The sequence below is a fragment of the Sinohyriopsis cumingii genome, chromosome 2 (genome assembly GCF_028554795.1).
Source record: "Sinohyriopsis cumingii isolate HCF-2022 chromosome 2, ASM2855479v2, whole genome shotgun sequence".
NCBI classification, from domain to species: Eukaryota; Metazoa; Mollusca; class Bivalvia; order Unionida; family Unionidae; genus Sinohyriopsis; species Sinohyriopsis cumingii.
The window spans coordinates 133987762-134013758 of record NC_142962.1 but is presented as its reverse complement, the minus strand read 5'-3'; the positions used below and the strand labels follow the sequence as shown (position 1 = coordinate 134013758).

General features: G+C 32.4%; 2 protein-coding genes across 3 annotated transcripts in view; one reads left to right on the top strand and one right to left on the bottom strand.

Annotated features, from left to right (window-relative positions):
- Positions 1-18461, bottom strand: part of LOC149805881 (sodium-independent sulfate anion transporter-like) — a 141519-nt gene extending 123058 nt beyond the window's left edge. The window contains exons 1-2 of the mRNA XM_089950622.1: positions 18390-18461; positions 9348-9471 (exon numbers count right to left, since the gene is read on the bottom strand). The gene's annotated coding sequence lies outside the window, so the exon portion shown is untranslated. The remainder of the gene's footprint in view (positions 1-9347; positions 9472-18389) is intronic.
- Positions 15717-25997, top strand: part of LOC149805879 (N-sulfoglucosamine sulfohydrolase-like) — a 36876-nt gene continuing 26595 nt past the window's right edge. The window contains exon 1 of one of the 2 annotated variants that reach the window (XM_089950624.1): positions 15717-15793. Coding sequence is in view for 1 of the 2 variants with exons in the window: in XM_089950623.1 (XP_089806749.1) it covers positions 18893-19043 (151 nt within the window). In the remaining variant the exon portion in view is untranslated. Of the gene's footprint in view, positions 15794-18881; positions 19044-25997 lie in introns of those variants that run through there. The other variant, XM_089950623.1, reaches the window with a different exon arrangement.

The window sequence follows — 25997 nt, the reverse complement described above, 5'->3', positions numbered from 1 at the left end:
TGAGTAAGCCTTTATTAACATCATGAGGAAGCCTTTATAATTATCATGAGTAAGCCTTTATAAATATCATGAGTAAGCCTTTATAAATATAATGAGTAAGCCTTTATAAATATCATGAGTAAGCCTTTATAATTATCATGAGTAAACCTTTATAATATCATGAGGAAGCCTTTATTAATATCATGAGTAAGCCTTTATTAACATCATGAGTAAGCCTTTATTAATATCATGAGTAAGTCTTTATAAATATCATGAGTAAGCCTTTATAATTATAATGAGTAAGTCTTTATAATTATCATGAGTAAGCCTTTATCATTAGCATGAGTAAGTCTTTATAATTATCATGAATAAGCTTGTATTAATATCATAAGTCTTTATAATTATCATGAGTAAGCCTTTATAATTATCATGAGCACACAAGCACATAACAGCGCCTTTCTGATTATGGCTGAATTGCAGTAACATCACTTCAAATTTCTCAGGATTGCAAAAATACCCTGATGAGGTTAAAATTCTTGCTTTGCTGAGCTTGAAATACAAGTGTGTACTGATACATATCAAATACTGTTTTGTACACATACAATTCAGTCAACAGTATTATGACTCCAGGGTCTTAAACAAATAGAAAAGAGCAAAAACCAACAAGTTTGATAAAATTCAGTGAGGTAATTATTTCCCTAGAATACAAAGTGAAAATTTAAAAAGAACTTACAGAAATGCGAATTAAATCCCAAAAAGTCCAAAAAGTTTTATACCAGTCCTATGGAATAAAGCTCTAAATTCCAGTGGTATTCCAAATAAGACCCAATGCTGAAGTGTTGATGTGCCTGTAGTTTCGAATATACTAAAGTACCAATGACCTGAGTGTGATGATGTGCCAACGGTCTTTTGATGAATCACAATAATATAATACAAGATATCCTTGTTTAAATTAACTATAATTCCAAATCAATGTTTCTAACAAAAAATACTATTGAGCACTTTGTAAATTCCAGAGAATAAAAGTTTGAATAAATTATTCAACCCCAAATGAAATATGGAACACAACAATAAATTGATTTATGCTTCAGAAGTTACTATAGAAACCAGTAAGAAGATTATACAACCATCTACCTGACCTAGGTCACAATCTGCATTTTCTAAAGAAAATTATTATGTAATGGAAAATTCCTTTCTAGAAGATTCTGTTACTAAATTTATAATAAAAACATGGTACACTTAATGTCCCTAAGTCAGACCAAGATAATGATCCTAATATTTAATGCACACTGTTATAAAAAATGTTAGCTATGTATTATTTCTTTGCCAAAATAAAAACAAGATCAGTATCTTTAGGCAACAACACAGTGAACTTGATGTTGGACAAGGCCATATAATTATCCATAGCATATACCAGTCATGAATTTGAAAAACCTAACAAACAATGAAAATTAAATATATATAACAACAGTTGCAAATTAATTGGTATGTTTTTTGCATCCCTCATGCAAATTAATATGTTTATGCATCCCTCATGTAAATTAATATGTGCATGCATACCTCATGCAAATTAATTATATTGCTCTTGCAGCTTTCATGCAAATTATTTAATATGTGCTTTCATCCCTTGTGCTAAGTAATTATTAAGCTCTTGCATCCCTCATGCAAATTAATAATGTGATCTTGCATTCCTCGTGCAAATTAATAATGTGATCTTGCATTCCTCATGCAAATTAATAATGTGATCTTGCATTCCTCGTGCAAATTAATAATGTGATCTTGCATCCTTCATGCAAATTAATAATGTGATCTTGCATTCCTCGTGCAAATTAATAATGTGATCTTGCATTCCTCATGCAAATTAATAATGTGATCTTGCATCCTTCATGCAAATTAATAATGTGATCTTGCATCCTTCATGCAAATTAATAATGTGATCTTGCATTCCTCATGCAAATTAATAATGTGATCTTGCATTCCTCATGCAAATTAATAATGTGATCTTGCATTCCTCATGCAAATTAATAATGTGATCTTGCATTCCTCATGCAAATTAATAATGTGATCTTGCATTCCTCATGCAAATTAATAACGTGACCTTGCATTCCTCATGCAAATTAATAATGTGATCTTGCATTCCTCGTGCAAATTAATAATGTGATCTTGCATTCCTCATGCAAATTAATAATGTGATCTTGCATCCTTCATGCAAATTAATAATGTGATCTTGCATCCTTCATGCAAATTAATAATGTGATCTTGCATTCCTCATGCAAATTAATAATGTGATCTTGCATTCCTCATGCAAATTAATAATGTGATCTTGCATTCCTCATGCAAATTAATAATGTGATCTTGCATTCCTCATGCAAATTAATAACGTGATCTTGCATTCCTCATGCAAATTAATAATGTGATCTTGCATCCCTCATGCAAATTAATAATGTGATCTTGCATTCCTCATGCAAATTAATAATGTGATCTTGCATTCCTCATGCAAATTAATAATGTGATCTTGCATCCCTCATGCAAATTAATTAATATGATCTTGAATCCCTTATCAAATTAATTAATAAGCTTTAGCACCCCTAATGTACATTAATCAATATGCTTCTGTATCCCTCATGTTAATTAATAATATGCTTTAGTAACCCTAATGAACATTAATCAATATGCTTCTGTATCCCTCATGTTAATTAATTAATATGCTCATGCTTCCCAAGGATGAAATCTTAAGACACTCTAACAGGTTTACATAATATAAATACCTCCTGCTTTTCTCTGCTACAACAGCTCTTTTTACAGATGAATTTGTTAATACAAATATTTGATTTATTTTTCTGTGCTCACAGATTCTATTGCATTATGAGCCTGAAACTTTCTCTGATTTTTAGATTAACTCATTCTTTCATGTAAGCGAAAAATCTGTGTATTATGTCACTGCTTTTTATTTACTTGAAGAGTCTGGTTCCCGTTGTGATGTTTAGGGGGCGCTCACCAGTTATTATGTACTTTTGAGAGAGTGACATATGTAAGGTGAAGTGGTTTGCAGTTAAAACATGCACAGTGGAGAGAATGGTGTCATACCTCTATGCTGCTTTAATGTAATGTGGCTGACATTTCTTTGGATATTGTACTTTTGGAAATTGTACATGATCTATGCACACTCTTAACTAAAGTGACTGCTCCCTTGTGCTCAATAAATCAGCCTGAATTTAAAGTACACTATCTGTAGCAGCTATTAAAATAGGGAAAATTAATTTTGCCACACTAAACAATACCAGTTTCAGAAAGTGCAATGAATGAATTACAATATATATATATATATATATATATATATATATATATATATATATATATATACAATTTACCTCTGAAGTTCAGGAAGTGAAAATGACCAAGTGGAGATAGCACTTTTTTGAAAGGTGCACATGTGGAGTAAGGTCAAGCTGTATACTCTATGACCCATATTACAGCAACCAATCATACACCAAAATAAAGGGAATTAAAGGTTCTTTGAACTATACCTAAGATATACAAGGTCTTTTTTAAATAGCCAGTATAACCGGTGAGGAAAGCCAGGGAAATTCTTTTTTTAAAAATTCTAACCCAATGCAAAATACGAAACTGTAGAGCGCCACCTCAATAGTACCCTGCCAAATTGGGAGTCCACAGAGCAGGGAACTAGACTAACTGTTGATACCCCACCAAACAAGATTCCTTTTTTCAAAAACACGCAACATTTATTTCGTGAGACAATTGTCTACGTCGAAACTCAATTTTTGTATTGTTCAATTAGGACAATATTGATGATGTGATTTCATTGGAAGTAATAATGAAACTTCTTATGATCCTTGAGGATATCTCTAAGTGCCAGTTCAAGAATTCTCTGAAATTCGCTTGCCCACAATGGTCCGTATCTGTGAAATCAAGCTCTTTATTTTACGAAGTATTCATTTTGCTTGGCTGCCTTGCTATCTTTGATCACAGTTATGAAAGAGTCAGTTAATTTAAGGTAGTTAAGGTTATAATAATAATAATAATAATAATAATAATAATAAAGACTTTATTTAGAGAAGGTAACTCAATTAGTTACAGAACTAATCTACCTTGAGGCCTTCTATCTGTTATGTACAATATATACAGTATATACAACATGATGTGAAGAGTCTGGCTTGACACTAAATAATTAAGTAATTTTAAAATTCAAATTATCAAGCCTGGAACACATTCACAGGCATCAGTGAAAACATAAACATATATAAAACATAAAATATAATCCTGCATTGAAAAATTCAGCTATGAAAATGATGTAAAATTACAGAAAACCAGGCGGTATTTTTTATACTAGAACTGTTCAATTTTCTAAAGATTTCATCCATTTAAGACACTGATTGTGAAAAGATGAAATGCTAGGAGCCTGCCTCTTGTCACTGGGAATGTTGTTCCATACCAGTGGACCAGTATATTGAAAACTTTTTTTAAACAATTCCTTCTTTGGCCTTGGTATAATGTAATTTTTTCTTCTTATGGACCTTAAATTTGGAGTGCCATCAGCATCTCTTTGGTGAAAGATATTGCTTAAATAGACAGGAATGTCTTTTCTGGATACTTTATACATCAATTTGGCCTTTCTAAGAAATATTCTTTCATGTATTGTTAAAACCTTTATATTATTCACTGCATCCTGAAAATTGTCTATACTTTGATCTAGAATTAAATGGCAAGCCCTCTTCTGGAGTCTTAAAGGTTTTGTTATGTTTGAATTAGAGGTATTACCCCAAATTACATTACAGTAGTCCAGATATGGCTGAATATAACTTTTATAAAAGATGACCCTATACTGAAAAGGAATGTATGTTTTGATTTTCCTCAGTAACCAAAGATAAGAATTAAACTTTTTTGAAATATGTTTAATGTGAATAGACCAAGTAAGATTGTTATCCACGAATACACCAAGAATTCTATCTTGAGAGGTCATATTGAGGCTCACATTGTCAAATAGAACCTGGAGTTTGTTGCTATCTAGCCTTGCTCGTTTTTGTTGTGTTGTAACTAGTAGGGCTTTCGTTTTTTCTGTATTTATGATCATACTGTTTTCCTTGCACCATACTTGAAGTCTGTTGAGAGCATCTTGTAATTTGTTTTCAAGTACTGTTTTGGTTTTACCAATCTCAGACAGTGTAGTATCATCTGCACAGAGGTCAGTGGAAGAAATTGAAGTTCCAATCTTAAGAGGTAAATCGTTGATAAATAGTATGAATAACAGAGGCCCAAGGATAGAGCCTTGTGGTACTCCACAATTAATATTTTTACTTTCAGAAAGTTGACCATTTAAAGATACTTTCTGCACTCTATCGGTTAAGTAAGAAGTAAACCAGTTTTGGGAGTTTTCACTGCATTGATAGATTTTTAGATTTTCAAGCAAAATTTCATGGTCTACAAGATCAAAAGCTTTACAAAAATCAACCATAATAGCGCCTACCATTTCTCCTTGATCTAATGCTTTCAGCCATTTATCAATCAAAGATACAAGTGCAGTTTCACAGGAGTGATTCTGGTGAAAGCCAGACTGATTATCATGAATAAGATCATAAGTGTTTAAATAGTTGAGAAAAGAATCATGTACATGTTTTTCTAGTAATTTGGAGAGACAAGGAAGGATAGAGATGGGTCTGTAGTTATTTACATCATCTTTTGTTCCTGCTTTATGCAATGGTATAACCTTGGCAGTTTTCCATGTTTGTGGAAATTTAATAGACCTAATACTTTCACTGCAAATGAAAGCTATACTCTCTAAAATTGCAGGTGCAGCTACCTTTAGTAGCCTTTGTCCAATCATATCAAGTCCTGTAGCTTTACAATCATTCATTTTTTTAATATATTTCAGCACAAATTCGGGATTCATTTCAGGAATTTCAAACTTTATATTGTTTGGTAGTTTTTTTAGCACAAAAATGTTTGAGTTCCAGATGATCAGATGAATTTCTGGGTTCTTTAAGTTTTTCAGCAATTTGAACAAAAAAGTTGTTAAAAATATTTGAAATGTCAGCTGGATTATCAATGTAAATGCCCTCATGATTGAGGGATAAAATTTAAACTTTACTCTAACATTTGCCTGCACCAAACCCTGTAAACACTTTCCATATAGCTTTGGGATTATTTTGGTTTTCATAAAGCACTTTTTTATAGTGCACTTATTTGGCTTGATTATCATTTTATTAATTTTATTCCTCCAAACTCTATATTCAGTTTGATTTCCTACTGACTTTAGTTGGTCTCTTTGCTTTATTGCTTCTAAAATTTCTGGGGAGATCCAGCCTGGCTGGTGGTCTTTCTTTATCCTGTGTGTTTTTAAAGGAGCATGTTTGTTCACTATACTGATGAACAGATCTGCCCAAGTATCTAAAACATCATCAAGTTCTTCAAAGATTTGGACTGTATTCCATGGAATCTGTTTCAGATCTTCTAGGAATTTATCAGTATCAAAGTTTTGAAAAGATCTATAAGTAATGGATTTATGGATATTATTTTTTGCTGATTTGCCATTGACTTTATGTGTTAGAAAAATTGCAAAGTGGTCACTTATACCAATCTTTGGACCCATTACTTCCAAAACATTTTCTTTTGTATTGGTATAAATATGATCTGTAAGTGTTTTAGAGGTAGATGTTACTCTGGTGGGTTCATTTACTAGTTGCTCCATACCTAATGAAGCAATAAAATTCATCCAATTCACTTTTATTTGATCATTGAGAAGGTCTCTATTTATATTGCCTAGAATGTAACATTCTTTATCTTCTTTTGAAATTTTATCTACTTGAAGTTCAAAATATTCACACCAATCAGTATGTGATGATTGGGGTCTGTACACAAAACCTACTAAATAAGGCTTAGCTTTTACTGGAGTGATCTGTAGCCAAATGGATTCTATTTCCTGTATTTCTAGGTCTTCCCGTCTTTTACAAATAGTATCAGTTCTAACATACACAAGGAGCCCAGCGCCACCTGTTTTCCTATCCTTTCGATAAGGTTTTGTCATAGCCATTGATATACAAGAAATTTTCACCCTGATTTTCTGTTAACATTGTTTCCAAGAGCCCAAATAAATGGATATTATTATTTGGAGAGGTTAGCAGTAACTTCACTTGATCAATCTTTCCACGAAAACCCTGAATATTTAAATGACCTATGTGTAAACCTTTGCTAGAAACTCCTAAATTCATGAGATTATTATTAATCCTATTAGAGGCACTCAAGGAGACATTAAAAGTATTAAAACTATGTTCACAGTGATCATCATTACAACTATCATTACTGTATAACAAATTAGTTTTTCTACAACTGCATTTTCTACTTTTATAATCATTGTATAAATCTGAACTATCAGTCATATTTAAATCTGTACAATTAGCTGGTAAATTTCTACATTCAGAACATGCATCAGCAAGAGGATCAAATCTGTTTTGACAAGGGATGCCTGGTGTATATGACAGTCTTTGATAGATAGATTGGTCCTCCCGCTGAATAGAGTCTTCCTGTGGAGTTGAGATGGCCTCATTGCCCTTTTTCTATTCCATAAATCTAGTGTGAGTTTTGGCTTTGTGTCCAAAGCTACCACACTGATGGCATTGTATTGGCTGTCTGTGCCTGCATTCCTGTGGTGAATGTTTCATTTCACCACAGTAATCACATCCCAAAGTGACCTACAATGGATTTATAGGGACGGATGAAGTTTGTAATGTGGCTGTAAGACCAGACTATACAGATGACTGCATTTATATTTTTTGCCAGTTTTTCCACCTCTTTGGTAGACATATGGATATTATCTCTTTTTTCAAATAAATTTTGCATCACTTGCCCCTCTTCATCCAGGAAACTCATGTAATTGCAAACAATATCACACTTCCATTCACTTGCCAGTCTTCCGATGACCTTATTGATATCTAACACATCACAGTCTCCCCTGGGGGCCATTTCACACAGTGCAACCTGACAGCTTTGATTTTGCTTATGGATGTGTGTAAGTAATTGGCATAAGGTTACATACACAACAAAATTTATAACAGTGTTCGATTGATCAAATGAAGTGAGTTCACCCAACATACAACGGGGGCCGCTAGATTTTAAGTTTACAAGATTTTCGTGCCTTTTAACTTTTCTTTTATTTCACCTCCATCATTTGATTCAATAGACACAATTAACATGATAACACAAAGGAGGTCAGCTTTTAATTCAGTGCAACAATACAACAAATATTTCTGCAAGTCGGTTATCAAAACACGGTCGGCACTTAATTAGGTTCTCAGAGAAACGCTCACGGACATAGTCGTTATGGCTGATTGATACATTTTACGTTTAATTATAAGAGGAGACATTGCATTTATGATGATAACACTTAAAAGGAACTAAAAGATAGAACCAGAACACAAATTTCAATTGATAAAAAAATTATTTAATTTGTATTTATTTATTAAAGTACTGCCTCCATTCAGCATAAGTGACATTTTCATGGATCGAAATTTCCTTACATATCATTAATTGCGGTGTACTAAGAATGTCGTTTGGAAAGAAAATGTAAAAAATTGTATGACCTATTTTTAAATTTGATATTTCACAACGTTGATTAAAATTTCCAGGTCCTATCAACCATTTTTGACAATAAAACAAGCAATATATCAAAGTTTCCATTATCAATTTTGATCGTGATTTTCTTCAAGTTCAACAAATAGGGGTCAATTTTGGGGGTATTTTCTGGTGTAAAAAATGGGATCCATGCCTTACCCGGCATTATAAGCGGGTTCGCGAGTTATCAGGGTGCAAGTTATTGAGGGAGTGGTGTATAGTGTACATAATAGAAGGCACCAATGTAGATTAATTCCTGTAACTGAGTTAACTTTTCTAAATGAAGTAACTATTATTATGAAAGCAAGAATACATGTACATCAGCATTTAAACAGACAATAAATCACTATTACTCCGACCATCTTCCACCAGCTGTTTTCACATTAATCAATCAAAATTCTAATAGACTTGGCAATTTCAGTGAAGATTATTTTTCAGTCAATCACTACATAATTATACTTGGAATGGAAATATTATGTAAACCTTTAGGCAGTCCTAATGATGAGACACTAAATTCATCTAATTATAATTGAATCTTTTGTTATCAATTAAAAATATGTCTCTGAAAAACAAGATGATTTTTTAAAGAAAACTCTCATGTTACAGAATTACAAAATGAATAAGTTGGAGTGATTTATTTAGCCCTAGCAACTCTGTGATTGGAATCTTGGATGGCAAAGTTATTTCCTAAAGGAGAATGAGAAGAAGAAAAAAAATAACTTAAAGAAATTAATTTTACTTACCCAATCCAATGTGAAGTAAATATATTGATTGCTTGATAAAAATGAAGTCCAGCTATTACTAACAGCAACAGTAACAGCTGTTGTCATCAATGAGGACAGACAGAATTCCTCATTTTGATTTCACCTAAAAATAAATAAGCATACAGATCAATAAGATGTAGTCAGCATTCCTAGAAAGTTATCCAAATTCTAATAAAACAATGAATTTAAATATTTTTACTGATGGATGGTATAATTATAATAGTTGTTAAAAATGAGAGATGGTGAGAACATACTTTATTTATAAACTGGTAATCATCTGAAATATATAAATATATGAAATAATGAGTATATTTAATTTACCTGACCACTTTAGCATATATTAAAGTACCATATGTGCTTTTAAATGGGGTTCAAATGCAAACAACATTGACCCTGATCTGCCACTGCACAATGCATCAGCAGTGAGAGTATATGTGGTATTTAGTGACTGAAACAAAGCATAGCATAATTTCAAACATTAGTTTTTACCAAATTGAAAAGTAAATCATACCAGCACATAGATATTTCAAAATGAAACAATGAACTTTGAAGACTGATTCACTATAATAAATATAAGTCCTATATCAAATGGACAAACATATATAACAAATATTCAGATCTACATCCTTGCATACTTTTGTATGTAAATGTTAATAATCACCTAACTGCACTGCAATATATGCAAGTCTGAACATTTCAAATGACCACAACATAATAACTGTGGATAATGATTTTGATGATTTTGTACTTTAAAGTAATTTTGATACTTTTACTTTCAGTATGATGGTAGCTGCATGTGGAAAAGAGTATTCCTATTTACAGACAGCGTTAGAAACTAATTTTACAAGTCAACAAACATTAAATAATTTCTCTCCTTCTGCCATCAAAATACATGTATTTTCTATATTTTCTCAACAAAATCATATTACAGGTAATGGAGTCTGTATTGTAAAAGATATTCAGATTTCATGAGACCTACAAGTAACATAACATTATCTTCATTCATAATTACTTTATCATTAAAGATTTCATGAGACCTACAAAGTAACATAACATTATCTTCATTCATAATTACTTGTCATTAAAGATTTCATGAGACCTACAAGTAACATAACATTATCTTCATTCATAATTACTTTATCATTAAAGATTTCATGAGACCTACAAGTAACATAACATTATCTTCATTCATAATTACTTTATCATTAAAGATTTCATGAGACCTACAAGTAACATAACATTATCTTCATTCATAATTACTTTATCATTATGCACATGCTTGCTTTTTTTATTTACAGGAGTCTTTAAAAAAATTTATTTAGGGACTCTTTATATTTAAAATATATCATATAATAAAGCCCCAGGGACCCAAACAATCATATTATCACATCTAAATTTCATTACAGGAGGGAAAATATATAAAATACTGATAGGGACCTTGTGACATACTTCATAACATTAGATATTTTGTTACACTGGATTTCGTTAAACATGGATTTTAATGTATATATGTAATGGTGTAAAGAAAACGTATTGACACTAATAAACGGTTATAATATCATTCACGTTTACACCTATGATCCTCTAAGAAAAATCAAAACTGATGAAAAAGTACATTGCAGTCAAAAGTCAGCTGATGTCGTTTGTTCTTCACTGGTTATGTTGGAAAGAGGACTACCATATATACTGGCTTTTAAGTCAAGTCCAGTCCAACTGCAAACTGCACAGGCTCAGACCTGCCATCACATAATGCACTGGAAGATTTGGGTCTGTGCAGTTTGATAGGAATAATCACTAGAAAAAACAACATAGACCCTGATCTGCTAATGCATTATGCTATGGCAGATCATGATCTTTGTTGTTTGCAGTTTGACTCAACTTAAGAATGAGTAAATAAGGTAACTCATCAGATGAACCTTAATCATTTTAAAGTTTGATATCTGAAAGAAAATGCTATTTGATTTGTTTAAATGGTACTTTCAACACATTTGTGGCTATATCAAGTTTTATGCCTACCCCTCCAAAAAACCGAGGCAGCTGGCCTGGGCAGGTACTGAACCTGGGACATTTGAATGACAAGTCCTATCTACCAACTGAGCTACAGAAACATGAACAAATACAGCATAAAAAATGAGTTGTTTCTATTGAGAATACTAATGTTTACTGGCTGTGTGGTACAGTACGTTGATAAAAGCTGAGATTGGATATTTACGTTGTCCCATGGAGAAATTTTTTATTAAAGCTGTTCCTTTTAAACTTACCTCCAGGATGAGAGAGAGAGAGATAACAAAATTATAAGTGATGATAACTGGGCAATTTTGAACAAACCTGTGAAGAACAGTTCATAGGAGTTTTAAATATACAATGACCTAGATCTGTTATCAAATTTGTCTGCTTTGATGTTGTGATATAAGGGATAATGAAAAGATCCTTAAATAATTGTCCTTTAGTTTCCATACACATGTCTAACAAGAGGACACTTGTTTTTGTCCCATATGCCTATTCTCACTGCATATATACTGAAACTTGATTTTAATGACATCTATTCTCATATACTTTACACTGACTTCTGGGTGTGTACTGGCAGGCCATCCAGTCTAGCTATCCCAACCCAGACCTGCTTGATTAAAGGGATCTTAGTAATAGGTCTGACCATATATATATATATTCTTATGTCACTTGTTTAGGCTCGAATAAACAGTAACACAAGAAAATGAAAACAACAAGCACTGAAAATTATGCAATAATTTATATCCCTGGAAAAATTCTGTAAAAATGAAAAAATATGAACTTAAGATTTTATAGAATCAAATCCAAAATTAATCAAAAAATAAAATTTTAGTAGTCCTAATAACAAAATGTTCTAGTGATTTCACATTCGAATCCCGACAAAGAATCCAAGATGGAAGACAATGACGTATGCTGCAATCTGTAGTGCTGAAGTCTACAGTTCCTTGTAGAAACAAGAATTATCACTCCGGTTCTGATAGCTGAATAAATATTTATAAAAAACTGTCCTTGTTCCACAATATTACATGAGCACACATAATTTCCAGAAAAATAACAGAATTAATCATTCTGAATCCAAGTAATTTGAAATAACTCCAAACCAAGTAATTTGAAATAACTCCAAACAGCACAACATTCAGCTAACAGTTTAACAGCCCAGCTTCTACTGAGATTAATTCTCCAAAACATGGGCTATATGGTCTTTCTAAAATGTAAACAAGGGGTCATGTGATCATTTTCTGGAAGGTTATAGAAGCAAGTAATTGTTATAAATCAAGTTTACCCAGTGTGACCCTGACAAAAACTAACCAATCAGTTTAAAATAAAATAGAACTTGTTTACAATGGTTGCTACAAATTTTGAAATAAGGTCAGGATTTAGATCAATACCTGGTGTTTATAAACTAACAGTCAGGGTCAAACTATTTTCTGAAAAAAGTATTATCTCTAGTAAATAAATTTACATTACAATACCATGTAATGAAAAATAAAAAATTTAAAACTGACAAATTGATTTGTTGTTATTGTTGTGGGGTTTAACGCCATTTTTCAGCACATGATAGACTATGCATGGCAGCCAGTATTAATGGTGGAGGAAGAACTAGGGAAAACCCCAGGAAGAACCACCAGCCCACAAGAAGTTACTGGCAAGCTTTCTCACACAATTAAATTGAAATAAATATATATTAAATCAGATACAAGTAAATCAAATATACATAACAAATATATATATATATATATATATATATATATATATATTGAATTTGATAGGTTTACATATGCACATTGGGATTGGGGTGTTAGCAGAAAATCTGCCTGTCTAGCCATTCTTCCAGCAGTACCAAAGCCAACTTGTCTGGCTCCATGAATCTAACAATTAGGCCAATCCTTTCTCCCACTTAAACCCATCTGCCCAGGTGCAATAAAATCACCCAACAGTTGGCTTTCTCTATTTTCAATGCCTATACCATAGGGTATTAGCAGTGGTTTATTAAGAGACAATGGCATCATTACTTAAGAGAATGGTTTATCCTCCAAAAGGAATCAGATGAGGACCAAGAGTACTCACACAGTAAGTGTGATGATACTTCTGAGCAATGGCCCTTCTCCCAAAAATAAAAAATAAAGCTTTATAATTTGGTTCATTCTTAAGTACCAATACATGTATTTGCAAAATCTCTGTAAGAAAACAAAGTTCTTTGCATAAACAGGACAAAAAGAAATATGATTCTAATAGATTGGGTATAAAATATTACAGTATAAAAAATATTACAAATAGTACAACAGTTATGTTGGTAGTAAAAGTAACTATAGCTATTACAGGTGTGATACGGACACACTTCAAAAATTCTCTGAAGTGTCAGTGAATTCCAGTGATAAACATTTATCCAGCCTCTGAAAGTTCTTAGATTTTGATCACTTTCGATAACCTGAGCCTAATTGTTTTCACTCAGAAGTATAAAAAAACCTGAAATCAGGAAATTCTCTGAAGTTTCCCATGCCTACTACATGTATCAGCAACAGGCCTGGCATACTACAGTTTGCTTGCTAGGGCCTTAAAGAGCAGGCATAGGGCAGAACTACTTTGTTGGCTTGATGCACTGGATGATGGTAAGGTTGTGGCAAGACCAAACATGCATTTTGGTTTAATTTGAAACTAGAGATCCGGAGTATGCTCAGTTTCCTCATCATCTAATTGATGAGAAGCAGCCGTACAAGCTTGTGTTTCTAAGGAGTTCATCAAAATATACTCTAGTTCATCCAACACTTCCTGTACTTTTACCCATTTCTTGGTGACTGAGATGTATTGATCTCTGGATGGTGGTATGTATTTTCACACTATATAAAACACTTGTTTGCAGAATTGTTCTGTGAAATATTATACAAAACATAATCCAAGGAGCAGCAAATAAGAACCCGCTCCACCCCCTTAATATAAACCCCCTCCTTGGAGCATATAAAGTCTGTGAATACATTACATGAACAATTTAATCAATGAATCATCAGAAACTGTTATAATATTTATCTGTATGTGGATGATGTTCTGGCTTAAATTCTTAAATGCTAATAAATATATGCTTTCTACTTTTCCATTTTTATAAAATATTTATACCTATATCGAAAACGCAGAGCAGTCTACATATATGAGTAGGTATATGTTTGTGCATTGTATTTAGGCTTTTTCATGTAACGGGTTTTTACAGCCTTTAAACTGCTAAAAGAGAGCTACCTTCTTGAAGACATTGGTTATGCATGCAACAGGAAATGGCCATAGCTAAGTTAACATAGCTTTAAAGTGATTAATTACTTATGGGTAAGATTTAAGTAAAATTTACAGAAGTTTGCAAGGATTATTTACTTTTGAAAAACCTCTCTAAATGTTTGCACCTATTTGCATTAAAACAGTGTAAATATATATATAACTGTCTTCCAAATAAGCCCAAATAAAGTTTTAAAAAAACAGGGGGTGGGCTTATTATCAGTACGATATCCTTAATAAATATCTACCAACTTTTGTGTAACTGGGAATGAGCTTATTGGCATGCATGGGCTTATCATGAGATAAATTTATTAATCTATAGATTTCATAATTTAACACAGCATACACTTATTATCAGATTAATATGGTAAATGTCATCTCTTGATAAACTAATTAACATAATGTAACAAATAACAATTTATTTTATTACAATAAATTCATACACAAATAATTGTTATGTATATCTATACTGTGTTCATGACCTTTGTCCATGACTGGGGGAAGGGTTTTGACCACCTGACCGTTTAATTTTTTAAAAGATATTTTAAAAAATTGAGTTTAAGGCTTAATGCTTCTGGTCCAATTTCTGAGCTGTATTTAGTCAAAGTTTGATTTAGAAGCCAGATCAATCTGTACATGTCAGCTTATTTCCCACCAACCTTGCCTGTCTTAAAATGAATACATGTATTATAGTCATTGTTTCCACTCTGGTCATTACAATATGCATTTTGGTTCAAATGAACATAGCATCAACTATACAATGCAATTTATGCTAACTACTGCACTGTTATGTAGATTACATTATAATAGTTGCAACTAGATAAAAACAGTGAATCAACTATTTTTTGCTAGATTATAAAATGTTACCCGAAAGTAATTCCCAAACCTTCATATTTATTTTTTCATTGAAATGAATATATCTTTTTACACACACACACACACACATTGTTATAAGCTAAATTCCTGAGACACCCTGGACGAGATTAATTACAGTAAAAAGTACTGTGATAGGTTTTTACCTGTGCTACAAACACCTGGAAAATTACCCAAGGACACACAAAGTTATAACCATACTTGACACATGAGCTAATACAGATTAGGGCTGATAATACTCGAATAGGAAGTCTCTGCACCAATAAAAGGATCTAGTTTTTAAGGTAAATTATTTATTGCCAAATGCTTCTAGGTAATCCATTTTTAAAAAAAGATTATGTTTATCTGCTTTTTATCTAATTGTGATAGATATTATTCACTTGTATACATGATCAATACACCATACCTTTTTTAAATTAAATATCAGGGTAGTATTAACTGCTTTTGATTCTTTGTTGATGGAGACTGACAAAACAGTGTTCTAAAAGTCATATTAACTAAACTGATTTTCAATGCACAAACATTATTACATTATTACATTATTACATTCATATATTTAAGTAACGATGACTGTAATTTGTTACCACTCACATGTGATGTCAGAATGACTGGCTATGAATTAAAAGAACTGGAATATCCGTAAAGGATAAAACGAGTATAAATATGAGTCAAACCATACAACAAAGAAAGGGGCAAAATTCAGCATAGGATCATGACTGAACTGTTTCAAATATTCTAAAGAAAATGGAATTCTATAAGAATGAATTTGAAAACAACAGTAATGCTGCCAAGCATCTTTTCAACAATGCCCGCAAATCTGACAAAGTGAATGATCTCATGTCTAAATGGTTTAGTCAAGCTGGGGCCAAAAGCATTTCAATATCAGTCCTTATAATAAATAATCTCTATCCCTCACTCCATTACAAAAGTGCTGAGAAAAAGACATTTTTTCACATCGATGAAAACCTCAGTAAACTGAAAACCTCTTAAAACTTAAATTATTAACAAGTCCCAGGCTTGTTTTTGTTTTAATGGGTTATATATAGAATATATATATATATGAAAAATGTATGAGTGGTATATTATTGATACAGCATACATATTGTATTTTATTTATATAACACACAAATACATATATTTGCCCTTTGAATGGAGTTTAAGATTGACTACAGGCAACTGTGTATTGACTGAGTGATGAACTTCTCACATTCCTTCCAAGTGTGTCCACTATGAAATGTAGTTATGTGCTTTTTTTTTTTACAATCACCTTTGCATATTGATAAGTTGATTGTTTTCTTCTTTGAGTTTCTATTTTTATTCACATTGATTAAATCAGTATAAGACACACTTATGATTCAAATATGGTTTTAATGAAGAAGTAGAGCTCACCCATTCAGATGAACGCTCAGCCATTCATGTACCGGTGCAGGGAAATTAGTGTGAAAGAAAAACTAAGTGAAATGACAAACCAACAAAAGGTAATTAAAATGTTTTAATATATTTACAGTTGATCTAAGTCATTATTCTGCTTTAATAACACTAGTACCGACCATGAAACTCTCTCTCTCTCATCCTTTGGTCAGTTTGACTTAACTTTTACCATCATTCATAAGTCCTGAGATATCATGGGATGACACAAGCAAAAATCTTCCATGCTTGTGTTTTCTTAGATTTCTGCCTGTGTTTTGCAATGAGAAAAAGAGAGAGAAAGGGGAGGGGGCCTTTGTACATTTTCATGTTTAATTAATAATAATCAATATTTAGAACATAACTGGGTAAAGAACAACAACAACAACAAAACATTAAACACTTCACAGAATGTGTAATTTGTAAATGAGAAATCAACATTATAATGTCATCATTGATTATATCAGCACTGTAGATAAATCCCAAGGAAAGTGTACATATAACATTACAACTAACCATATTCTTGCAGGTTACTTGGTGCAAGTTCAATTTGAAAGTTTACATCCAGCCCAAAGTCTTTTTCTCTCTCACTCCAGATTTATGTGCATTTGGTCCCTAATGCATGAGAGGGGACGGGGAATGGAAAGCAGAAAGGATTGCAATAAAATTGTGTACCATATTAAATTCATTTAGCAAATGGGGTTTATTAACACTTTGTATCCTCATTTTCATCCATCACTAATAATTATTGAGTGGACAGCACAGTTTCAAGGGTGCCATTCCAAATATGTTCATAAAATTATGTGTATTATTGCGCCATGGGTGGATCACAATTTGATATACCAATTACACCAATAGTACTGGTATATCAAATTGTTTTATACCAACACATTAAAAGCCATGTTATTACATATATATATATATATATATATATATATATATATATATATATATATATATATATATATATATATATATATATGCTGGTCACTGATGTAGCTCAAGAATAAAAAATACAAATACCCTTTACTGCAACCCCCAAACTGTCCATGCCAAAATTGTTATGTTACGGTCAGGAAGAATTTAAAGTCATTAAGCAATTAAGCATGTGGTCTCATAATCATTTCTCATTTTAACCTAACCTATCTAAGGACACACATACAAATAGGTCTGAGGATAACTGCATTCACTGGACAAATATACATGCCATCTAATATAAATGAAGCAAACTAAGCAATGAAGACAAACAGTATAACATTCTGTCGTGTTTTTTTTAAAAAGGCAGGTCATTAAAAAATAAAGGCCTACAGTACCATATCTGTACTGGACATGGGGTACTCCTGCTGAAAATTAAGTTAAGATTATCATAATGTAATCCAGGTACCACTACTGTAGCAGTAAGAGTGAATTCTAATGTAGAGTTTCTGTTGACGCCATATGACCAAAATTAATGTTGTAAAGCTGAACATAAACCTTAAATTAAGATCCAGTTAAAATAGAGGTGATATGCAACACGAAAATCATGTGATGTGGGATGTGTCAATTACCGTCAGCTGTCATGACCCTAATAACAATATCTTTTTCATAAATGTTCATTACAGCCAAAAGGCTATAACAGTTTACAAGTTTATTCCCCTCTCCATTTCTTTTTAATGATTTTTTTTTTCTTCTCCTTTTCAATGAAGGAAAATAAATGTTTTGCTCTCAGAAGTGGGAGTTAAATTTCGATCTTCCAAAGGAATAGAATAGAAGGCAACCGAAGGCCGTAAACACGCTTGAGGTTTTTTGTGGTTTTCTTCGTAAAGAAACGCAGGTGCGACCTGACGAAACTTGATACCACGGACCTCAGTGGAGAAGAAAAGGAACTGTGAAATAAAAATAACAGAGTCATTTATACATTATAGTGAATCAATGAATAAAAACTGTCCAGCATTTTGCACAGTTGGCATGCCGAGGAATAAACATTTGTATAGGAAATGAAACCGGAAACGGAAATGGGCGTTGACAGTTGCTTTGTTGCGCCTCTTCTCCCCAAAATGTTGGAATACAATTCTCTTCTGATCACTTTTATCATTACACTCAGTGGATTGTTTTCAGCAAACTGCAGAAATGTGCTCATACTTCTTGGTAAGCCGTAGTTTAAAAGTGTGTAGTCATGTATTATTCCCAAAACTAAGAAATTAAGCGTTGATAAACCATTAAGTTATGAAACACATCTCACTTTCTCAGTACACTTGCATTTTTCTATCGTACATCATCAACTGCAGACGACATGTAAGGTGATCCGCCCAGTTTCGGTGACTTTAAGCATCAGAGTAAAATTACAGAACAGAACAAAGATGCAAGCATATAAGACCTACCTACTTTTATAGAAACTTAAGCTTCTTTAGTGTTTCGAACACATATCCGCCTGTTCACTTCAAGACATCGAGAAAGCTGCCTTAAAGGAATTCACGTCGTGATAGAATCTGCGAACAGTGTCAATGGCCGTTTTGGAAGACAGTCTATTTACACAGCAGTCAAACATTTAAAGCCTTAACTCCAAGGCCATTGAAAGTAATGTCAACTTGAATTGAGAAACTACTGATCTTATGTTACGTGTTTAGGCTCTAATAAACAGTAACGAAAGAAAGAGTGAAAACAACAAGCTTCGAAAAATTTAACAAATAATTTATTTCCATGGAAAAACACTATAAAAATTGAAAACAGATGAACTTACTGTTTTAAGAATCAAATCCATTATGAAATGTTCAAATGAATTCAAGTTCGAGTCTCGACAAAAAATCCAAAATTGAAGGCGATGACGTATACTATAGTCGGTACTGAGCTGATATGTACAGTTCTTTGTGAACTACAGAAAACAATGTTCCAGTGTTTGAATTCCAAATAAAATTTCAATCACTGTCTTTGTCAAAGAATTCTGTTTGAGCACTCAGATATTTCCAGGAAAAAGAATTAATCTTTTAGAATCCAAATAAGATGAATAAAAGTTATAACTCCAAACTGTCACAACAAAATGAACATCTTTACGTCTCAGTGTTTAGAAGCCCAACTAATTAATTTCTCTATAGACATTGGTATAAAACCTGAAGACTGTGCAATTTAGGAAAACCCAGAATTGCAAAATAGAGGCTGTTTACATATGAAATCACGTACTCCCAGTATGACATTGATAAAAACCAATCATTTTACTCCAAGAATAAAATAAAAATAAAAAATTGTTTACTTGTTTCAGTGATTTCTGAGTCAAGGTCAGGAACAAAGTCAAAAATATAAACTGTGTTTCTATTATTAGGTATTTATGAAAAGATTCAGGTCAGAATGTAATGAAAATAAAAATTACAAAAATTTTAAAATTACAAACAGACGAATATAAATTAAATCAAATATTCATAACACCAAAAGCAACATGAGAATGTGACTTATTTGGTTCTTACTCTTCCAGATGTCATGGATATGTAAACATCATGATTCCTTCTCATTACTCTTTGCTTACAACAGTAGAATCAATGGGTTCAGTGTTTGTAGTTATGAAAATCAAATTGTGTCCACTTTGTAAAAACAAAAGATGCAATTTTTCAGTTCTCTTGGTTGAAATTTCGTAGAGACAAAATAATTTTCAATATCCTCATCCTCATCTTTTGCTTCATTTTCTGAAGACACAGGGTCTGTCTGTAACCCAGAAGGGCCTGTTGATGATGCTAAATTCCTTATATATTATTTCAGATTTTGTCTCAAAACTCTTCTTACTTGCTGCAATAAATTGATTTGGTGCTTGAACAAACTGTTCTGTTTGGCATCAATAATACAATAGATTAAACTTTTTGGTGTTTGGTGTATATGAAAATTAAAATGTGTATGTAAATGGATGTACACAAGCAGAGAGGAGAAATAATAAAACCTTCTTGCAGGCTTACTGTAGTAAACAATACTTAAAGATCACTCATTATTGTTGAATGCTATATTTTGTATCAATAATGACTTTTCACTTTGTTGGGATGACCCCGGGTAGAGCTGTTTGTGACCAAGCTCACCAACAGACTTCCCTTTTTTGTTTCTCCTAAATGGACCAGGAATGGACAATTCCTCAGTGGTTATGATCAAAGCACGGATTTTCAACAAATAATAACAAATTAAATTGCTTGTCAATGGACATGATAAGTGCATCAAGTTTTTAACAGATTAATGCATGGAGTTTTCAACAAATATTAATGTATTGTTCATCAAAAAGTTTGATGGTGCATTAGATTATCACAGATAAATGACATCCACATTTGTATTCAGAATCTTATGTATATAATAATGTTATCTCACAGCATGCAGGCAGTGACCACAGATACTTCCAACCCCAGCTTTCAATAAATGGTTAAAGAATAACTGCATGTAGTTCACTTCTCCCAACCACCATAGATTCCTCAAAAACCTGCATATTAAGCAGACCCATTGTCCAGAACCTATAGCCCCTCACACTGGGTTAACCAAAGCAAAGTCATCACTGACCACATTATACATAGTCACCTTATATACAACCCTACAGTTTGATGACTTTCCATAACAGCTCTACAGCTGAAAATTGCTTCTATAAAGTGGACAGCTTCTTGACAAGACTCCTCTGCATTCTAGTGATATTGGGAGAATAAGTACTATGGTTGTGGTCAAATCCATGATCAGAGTACTCTGGATAAACAAGCCACCCACCAACTCCTGGTGCTTTGTGCATGTTTAACAGGGAATTACTTCAGATTGATTCTAGTTGGACATCTTGCTCAAGTTAATTTTTTTTAAAAAGTGTTTTCTCATTGAAAATGATTGTATTGTGTTGTAATGTAACAGTTATAAAATCATTTTAGTCTGTGGGTTGTCTTTATCTGCAATATCTACCGTCGCAAATTCATTCATTCAGTTTTTTAATCATTCATTCACTCATGTAGCAAACCTGTGATGATGAATTCCTTAGTGGTTATGATCAAAGCATGGATTTTCAACAAATAATAAAAAATTAAATTGCTTGTCAATGGACATGATAAGTGCATCAAGTTTTTAACAGATTAATGCATGGAGTTTTCAACAAATATTAATGCATTGTTCATCAAAAAGTTTGATGGTGCATTAGATTATCACAGATGTCATGTGAAAAACATGATTTTTTTGGCTCACAAACTCATGGCACATACATGTTTAAAAAACACATACAGTTATAAGTAATCTTGGGCACAATAATAAACAGAGAGAGGGTGGAAGTTTTTGACCATGACATATATATATCCCAAGTATGTAGTCTGTATAAACAGTAAACAGTCATTCTTTGAACTGATATACTCCAATCCTCAAGGTAGTTTATTACAGCTGATATCATAGAGCCAATATAATTGTAAGGTGATCACACATTAGCAATCACCATTTCACAGATTAATTCATTGGCTGAGAGTAGCTGGGTGAAGCTGTGTTAAATCCTTTGAGACTGATGAGGTGAGTTCATTAGTCTAATTTGCATAGATAAAGTGGAACAATACAATTCAATTGAAGGTACAGCAGTCTTGCACATTAAGCTCAGGCTTGTGGGTTTCTCACAAGTTTTGGTCCAGTGCCCCCCAAATCTTGTCCCTTTGTGCCGCCTTGGGTGAACTTTTTTGTTGGCAAAAATTGAAGGATATGAGTATGTTTCTTTACCGGAAGTCAGTCCATATCTATATTGGCTAAAGTCGCTAAGGTGATAAAACTGTATGATGGCAATTTATGATAAAACAATGTATCTGGCAATGAAAATTCTTTTGATTGCCACTAGTGTAACATTTTCATCACAGTGCAGCAAGGTAGATAGGTAGATATAATTTATTGTGAGTCTGAATCAATGATGAAAGAAACTAATTGGTACAAATATAGAATTTGTCATTTCATTAATGATTTATTAATCAGAAAAGAAAAGTAATGCTTGTAGATAATGAGTGAACACTGAAGTTAAATGAGAGCAAGTTGCAGAACAGAAAATTGCATGGTGCAGTTCATTTCAGTTTAATCAGATATTCAAAACATGTTAATGTTTTCATTAGTATACATGATCATGTGATAAAACAATGTTGTAATAAAGTAAGTGTCCATGGAAAATTTGACAAATTTAAGGTGCCAAAACTATGAAAGCAAATAATACAATTTTATTTATCTCCTTTTTGTGTGACTTCTACTGCATTACTGTATGTATTGTCCCTTTCAAATGGTGTGTGTCTCCCACATTTGAAGGTAGAGGGACACAGTGTCTTCTTCCCTAGGGATCCTAGGTATAACACTATTATTGGTAAAATCAAAGAGATACATGTAGAAAAACAAAGTCATCTTTATTAAAGATTATTAGCAAATTCATGAAATATGTCAAAGTTTCTTTGAACTCGGGTTTTACACCATTTATGAAACACAAAACATTTTTTCTGCAGTCGGTGATGTAGCTAGATTACACAGCATATTTAACACTTTCTCACAACTAGGTAGATGCAGAAAGATTGTTTTCTCTGCTGAGAAAATTCAACAAGATCTCATGGAAAGTCTGAACACAGAGTATCCAGTGAGTGCAAAGATGAACACAAGTTGCTTGTTACTTGCATTATCTTCAGCGCACCTCCCGCCCCAGACTACTGAGAACAAAGACAGCATCAAATTAATAAAATATTTCACTGTTCAACTGATTTTAAAGACAGAAACTGGATTTATTTTTTCTTTATTTAATATCTGTCATATGTAAAGATAACTTTTTCTCAGTTGGATGACATTATGCTTTTGGGTTGTGCTCACTGCCCCCCCCCCCCCCCCAAAACAACCTTTTTGAGCCTTCAAAACTTAACACTGTCTGGAAATATGTCATGTACGGTGTAGTCATTCAGAGCAGGCACCTGTACAAATCATATTTAGTTCTAAAAATGCAAAACCTGCCAAACAGGTATTATCTTTGCACACATTACACCTGCAAGCTTTACTAGCACTGCAGTTGGCCATTCGCTGTAAAGAAGAATGGACTTTTTTATGCCATGAAAAGGACAAAATTGTCCTATGTCTACTGGTATTTTACCTTATTTATGTTTTAATATTATTAATTCTTACTTAGACAATAGTATTTTCATAATTCCTATTTGTGTTTAATATTGTATTTTGTTTAGCTTTATACATTTTGGAAAACTACCATTGATAATTAAAGCAGAGCCATTATGTTTACATGTTTCAAATGACATGTCATTTTTTTTCTCAATCTTTATTAAATATTTAAAACACCTTTCAAATACAACTTAAATTATAATGAAACATGGTTTTATTAGGTAGTTTGCCATTTTCTGACAAGAGAAAAGGACTGGTTGGTTGTCTTTCCTCTATCATTGTTACTTCAAAATTACATTTTTAATATATTTATAGGTCATGAAATTAGTTTAGTTTTCTTCATTTTATTAAAGTCATGACATGTTTTCCATCTCCTTTGAACTGCCTTTACACATACAGCAATTGAGCAGAAGTCAGTAGTTTCAAATTGCCAAGGTTAGAAACCATATATCCTGGGTAACAATTTACTCAGCAACAAAACCCATATTCTTAATTGCCCATGTCTAATACAAAGGTATTTTTGTGCCCACAATTCAATGAAAACATCATCAATGTTTTTTTTTCTGGAAATTAAAAACATCATAATGAATCAACAGAAAATATTACAAAGATCCACTGTGCCTTTACCTTCAGTCCAAATATTAGTACCCTGTATCTCATACAGAAAGCTGAATTACGTCCCACATGGATTAATAAAGTCACTGAGTTTCCAGTAATGCTAGCCTGGCTACAAGATTGACTTTATTTATACATGTATGTTGCTTGCTGCAAAATATATGGTAGGCAGTAAGGTTTATTGACTTCATCCTGGATTAATGTGATTATCCATGACTCGCTCTATTTATATAATTAATTCAATGCCAATATATATAAATGAAATGAAACCAGTAATCGTATTAATTGATAATAGACCATTAAAATTTTATACATGTTCTTTACAATGACAGAAATAAAGGAGTGAAAGAAAATAGAAGAGTGATGTTTCACAAAAGATTATCTTGCTATAGATGCGTTTAGAAAGCATATCTACCCCTTTAATAGCATGTCCATAAAATAAGGATAAGTATCAGCATCAGCCATGTACGGAAATGAGAAAAATGAAATTATGCAAAGAAAAGCCTTTCTGTAAATGAGAAAGCCCCTAACCAAAAAAAATAAATTATATTGTCTTTTTAAGAGCATGTGCTTTTTTGGAAGACAAACTTATAGCATCATGCATGGGGGCAGAAGTCAGGAAGTCACTGATCCAGAGCAGATTGTTACTTGTCAGCAGCTGATTATTGTAATGAATGGGAGATGTAATGTCTAACTCCACTGTACTCACCATACTGCTTAATATGATGTCTGATCCCACTGGACTCAATACAGCTCATATTGGTGTCAGATCAAACTGAACTCGCTATACTGTTCAGATTTGAGTATTGAGGAGAGAGCATGTTTACAGGTGCCAGCATTTCCTCTTCAGAGAATAACTTGATATAAAATTGTATAGACTCATAATGGTTGTAAATAAGTAAATATTTTCAAATTTCATAATTTTATGTTTTCTGCTAGGGATTATGATATGGCATATTATTAGGGAAATGTTTTCTTCATTTCATGACTGTTTTATAGCAATTACATTATTAGTCATCAAGAAATCTTTGCACTGACATTATCTTGGTTGCTATTCTAAATTTTAAATAATATGAGATGATATTTGTAGGAGATTACAAATTTTTTTAAATATGTCACTTTAGCCCCCCCCCCTTGTTAATTTTCAAAAAACCATGGAAGATATATAAAAAAAGTTTGGGCTGCATGTTTATATGTATAAATGAATGACCTGATAGATTTTCATGCAATATTGTGATTTTAAAAGCTTTTTGGTACAGTTTTTAATTTTTATTTTGCCTAGACTCTTTGGTTTTACAAACACAGATCAAGTTTTTATATATTTTGCATCAGTCCCATGTGGATCAAAAATACCCCCCCCCCACTCTGCCTTGTGTGTAAAGAATT